The following is a 4,258-nucleotide window of genomic DNA, read 5'->3' as shown; positions in this document are numbered from 1 at the left end:
AAAACCTTGTCGAAACGTTGTACATTTGCTGTAATGTTAAACTTATATTAAAGTTTTTCTTCATTACCCATTCAAGCCATCTCCAACCATTATTAGTCTCAAAGTGGATTCCTCGTCACCGAATCAGGTAGCTGTGCTGCAATGTATAGCCTGAAATATTTGCTTGTGGTAAAAATTGGAATATTTTATTCATAAATCATTAAGAAGTAACAAACTTTAGTGCATTGTTATTTGAAAAATTAAAAATAACTAGATTTTAAATAACAGCAAAATATATACTTATTAATGGATGGAAATAACTTTTAAGAGCAATGACGAGATGCTAAGACTAACTTAAAAAAAGGAGCAGCATTAGAACACACCGTACAGAAACCTCTCTCTTCTTACAAAATGACCTGATCTTTCACAATCAGTTTTTTTTATTAGTTTTTCATTTTTTTTTTTGTTTGAGTGCCCAGAAATATTATTTTTGTGAATTAGTATTTTTAGGTTATTTTCATTGTAGGTCTTTTGCTTTTATTGTTTCAAATTTAGTAGTAATATACATTAGTAGAAAAATATGTTACAGGGTTTGCCCAGAACTTGAAAAGTCCTTAAATTTCATGATTGTCTTGAAAAGTAAGAGATTGGTGCAAGATAGGTGAAACTGCTCTAAGATCACTTGTCAAGTGAAAAGCATTGTACAAATATAAAGACTTTTGAGAATAACTATAGGTTTAATTTCTTGAAAAAAACGCCAAATGGAATGTTTCTTTGGATAGTGAGATAAAACCAGGAAGTTTTCAAAAGTGTAATGAGTATCTTGTTGGAAGTCCTTGAAAAACAGAATTATAAGAAATAACTATTTTTGTTGTAAATCAGGCAATGGTTAGTAGAATACTATTCAGTGCAATGATTTTATAATTTATATGACTTATTTTGATTTATAATTTAATTATCATTAGCATAAACTAGATCAAACCATAAAATATTTGTATTATCAGGTAAACCCTCACAAAGGCAGGTTTCTACAGCAGCTTACAGAACTGTCAGTTAAAAAACAAAATGTTTTATCAGACACGTCTCTTTCATGGGAGGAACGCACAAACAGACTCAATCGTTTGACCCTAACAGGACCTGAAATGGATCCCAGTTACAGCTTGCCAGTTGAAGAGCTTGGGTAAGGGAAGAGTTATACCATTTTGTGTTCAAAGCAGTATTAGTAGGTTAGGGTATGACATGATTCAACTGAAACTGTTATTATAATATTAGAATTCTTGTGAAAACTGTCAGAATTATATTTTATGTTCTGAAAATAAGCTTAATTACACTTTTATTCTTTAGCAACAAAGACTGATCAAAACTACAGTGTTTGCAAACATAACTTAAGAAAATGTTTATGATGAATATTGTGTGTGATGCTGTAGTTTCCTTTTTTATATACGTTTAGAATTTATAAAAACCACATTTAAACATTTTATTTAAAATTAAAGTAAAGCTGCTGAATAGTTTATTATAAGTAGGGTTCTGAGCATTATAAAGGATCATATCATGAATGCCATATTAAATTAGACTAATAAAATATGTTGTCGTTTTTGCTTCAGTAATTCTGGTTTCATTTTAAAGATTCTATTATTGTTAATCTATGTAAGGTGAGGCTTTTGTTGATGTTAAGCAAGTGTTACTGTTTATCCACGTATTTACTTACACTAGTGTATTTAAATAATCCTCAGCAATCAAGGTGTTTCAAAAACCAGTTAGTTGCAGCATTTCAAACTTATGAACTTTACTAATATCTTTTTTCCAGTTTAGGATATTACAATGATATTAGGATATTACAATTTGTCATTGTATAGGACAAATTTATTCTAAGAACGTATTAAGATATAACTTTTGCAAACATTTTCAATTTCGGTAAATTTGTGAAAACCTCATTAATCTTTAAACAAATGCTTGCTGGCTTGATCTAATGGACCAACCTTTTATTTGAGAAGGAATGTTCTCTATAATTCCAATTTTACTACATATATCAATATGAAATGTGGTGAACTTTTGGTAAAAAGTGCAAATACATTGTAAAAAAAAATCATATGTGACAAAGGTATTTGTGTTCAAGATAATCTGTAAATTCATAATGTCAGTCTGACTCTGACAAGTCAGGATGATGTTCACGTGAAGAATAACAATAGTTCTGTCCATCTTACTGTTAGCACAACCTCTAGAACATTCAAAATGCATATCTACAGTTCTTTTTTCAGTGTCCCTGTATACTGTATCTGGTATTTACTCTCCTCTATCATAAACTATTGGGAAATCAGCAGTGTAGGGTAAAATGAATAGTTGATAACTCTAACATCAAATACATTATACTGTGTTGAATGGCACTCTGTAAAAGGTTATGACATGCTCACTTGGACTCCCAAGTGTGTACATAAGGTTAATGTATGAAAATATTACTCTGATACAGTTTTCACTTGCATATAGTGTTTGTTGTTTTTTGCCATCTTTGTTAAATTGCTTTAAGTTTAATGAGGTTATTTAAAAGCTTGATTATGAAGAGTTTAGTAAATCTGAATTACTGAGATTTTATGTGCTTTTACAAAATTAACTCTTGGTGACTTAATGGCAATAGTCTAGTAGTAAGATTACTTTGTATTTTATCTTTTTGTGAGTATTGTATGTTTTTTATTTCACATCTATTAGACTGTTTTGACATTTAACCAGGAACAAATAATGTTTAGCTTTAATACTTTTTTTTTAGTGATCCTCATTGTGACTTAGTTCTGTTTTTAGATAGCTCTTTCTTCAAGACTTTTCAATCTTATTCCTACTAGGCACATCACAGTTTTAACTGTCTGAAATTTGTGTTTGGTAGTTTGCTTTTATGAGCATTGGTATATTTCTTCGTTAATATTTGTCTTGCAGGAGGTACACTCACAGGAGGTTAACTTTTTGTTGTTGTTTTTTTCCTGATTTTATAGTTTGCTGCTTACTTTCAGCTGTTAAGCATTATGTATTCTGCTTGTTTGGGGTCTTACTTTATGTCAAACTTTGATAGTTGCAACCAGTTTCTGAAGTTAAACTTATTTCTTATGGGAGTCATTTAATACAGTCTAGTTAAAATGGCTTTTGAGGCTTCAGAGGAAAAAGGGATTTATTTTTCTGTTACTGGAATTCCATAATGACATTCATTTTTATAAAACATACATGTGCAAATGAGGTTAACTTCCTAACTAAAAATTTACAAAATAGTAGTGTCCAGTGAACTTACCACTATTGCATGTGTGGTGTAATAGCATAAAATATGCAAACTTCTTCAAAATGTACAGTTGATCTATTTAGTCGGGGGTGCATGTGCTTGTACTCTCTCCTGCTGATTGACATATTTCAAATCAGTAACTATAAATTATCACTGCAATTCTAAATAGATTAATTTATAGAAACCACTGTGTCTGGGAAATACCTGTAGCAGGCTTTCCTTTGATGAAGTATGAGAAGCATCTGATTTTGTAGCGTTACACAACAGTGGAGAGGATTTTACTTGAGTGTATTTGTTTTCTCCTGTCAGCTCTTTATTCAAGGTCCTGAACAAAGTTTTCATCATTACTTTTGATCTGTTCTCCCATCTTTCAGCTTTTCGTGTATCATTTGAATCTTGAAATCCACTGCACAGTTTTTGTATTATGTATTCCTTATTGTCACTTTGTTAGGTTTTTTAAGTTTTTATCATAAAGTCATGTTGTTTAATAGTCAGATTAAGAAGTGTGTACACATTCCACAGTTTGTAATAACTTTCTCAGTGTAAATTCATCTTTTTCTTTGTTATAGCTGTGGGTTAACTTTGATGAATTTACTTGCAAGGGTTTTTTGCTTAATTATAAAGATACTTTATTTTAGATACCTTATCTCTCAATTTAACTGTAACATTATACTTACATATTCATGTGGTTTAATAGTCAGATTAACCCTTTCGAGACGGGTCACAGGTGAAAGGTCATGTCATCTCGTTTGTTGACTGCATTCAAAATTTTATTGAACTACTATTTCATGAATTTAAGTCAATAAGTTTGGTATCAAACTGTAGATTATAATTCAAATTTTAGAACTATACAATACTCAATTTGTTAATTTAAAAGTAAATATTAAAAAATATAGATAAACATCAATTTTTGTGTGTCACGTGATATGTTGAATGCAGCACTGGTTCAAATTAGTTGTTTGTGAAGTCAAAATACCAAGTCTATAGTTTCATACGAATTAGAAACTCAAATTACAGATA

The 4,258-nt window shown here is 30.2% G+C and overlaps 1 protein-coding gene across 1 annotated transcript in view; it reads left to right on the top strand.

The window, feature by feature from the left end:
* Nucleotides 1–4,258, top strand: part of LOC106459200 (E3 ubiquitin-protein ligase HECTD1-like) — a 161,324-nt gene that overhangs the window by 149,855 nt on the left and 7,211 nt on the right. Inside the window, 1 exon segment of the mRNA XM_022385634.1 lies at nucleotides 984–1,159. Within this exon segment, the coding sequence (XP_022241342.1) occupies nucleotides 984–1,159 (176 nt within the window).

This window comes from Limulus polyphemus, unplaced genomic scaffold (assembly GCF_000517525.1).
Source record: "Limulus polyphemus unplaced genomic scaffold, Limulus_polyphemus-2.1.2 Scaffold574, whole genome shotgun sequence".
NCBI classification, from domain to species: Eukaryota; Metazoa; Arthropoda; class Merostomata; order Xiphosura; family Limulidae; genus Limulus; species Limulus polyphemus.
This window is presented reverse-complemented; position numbering and strand designations above follow the sequence as displayed.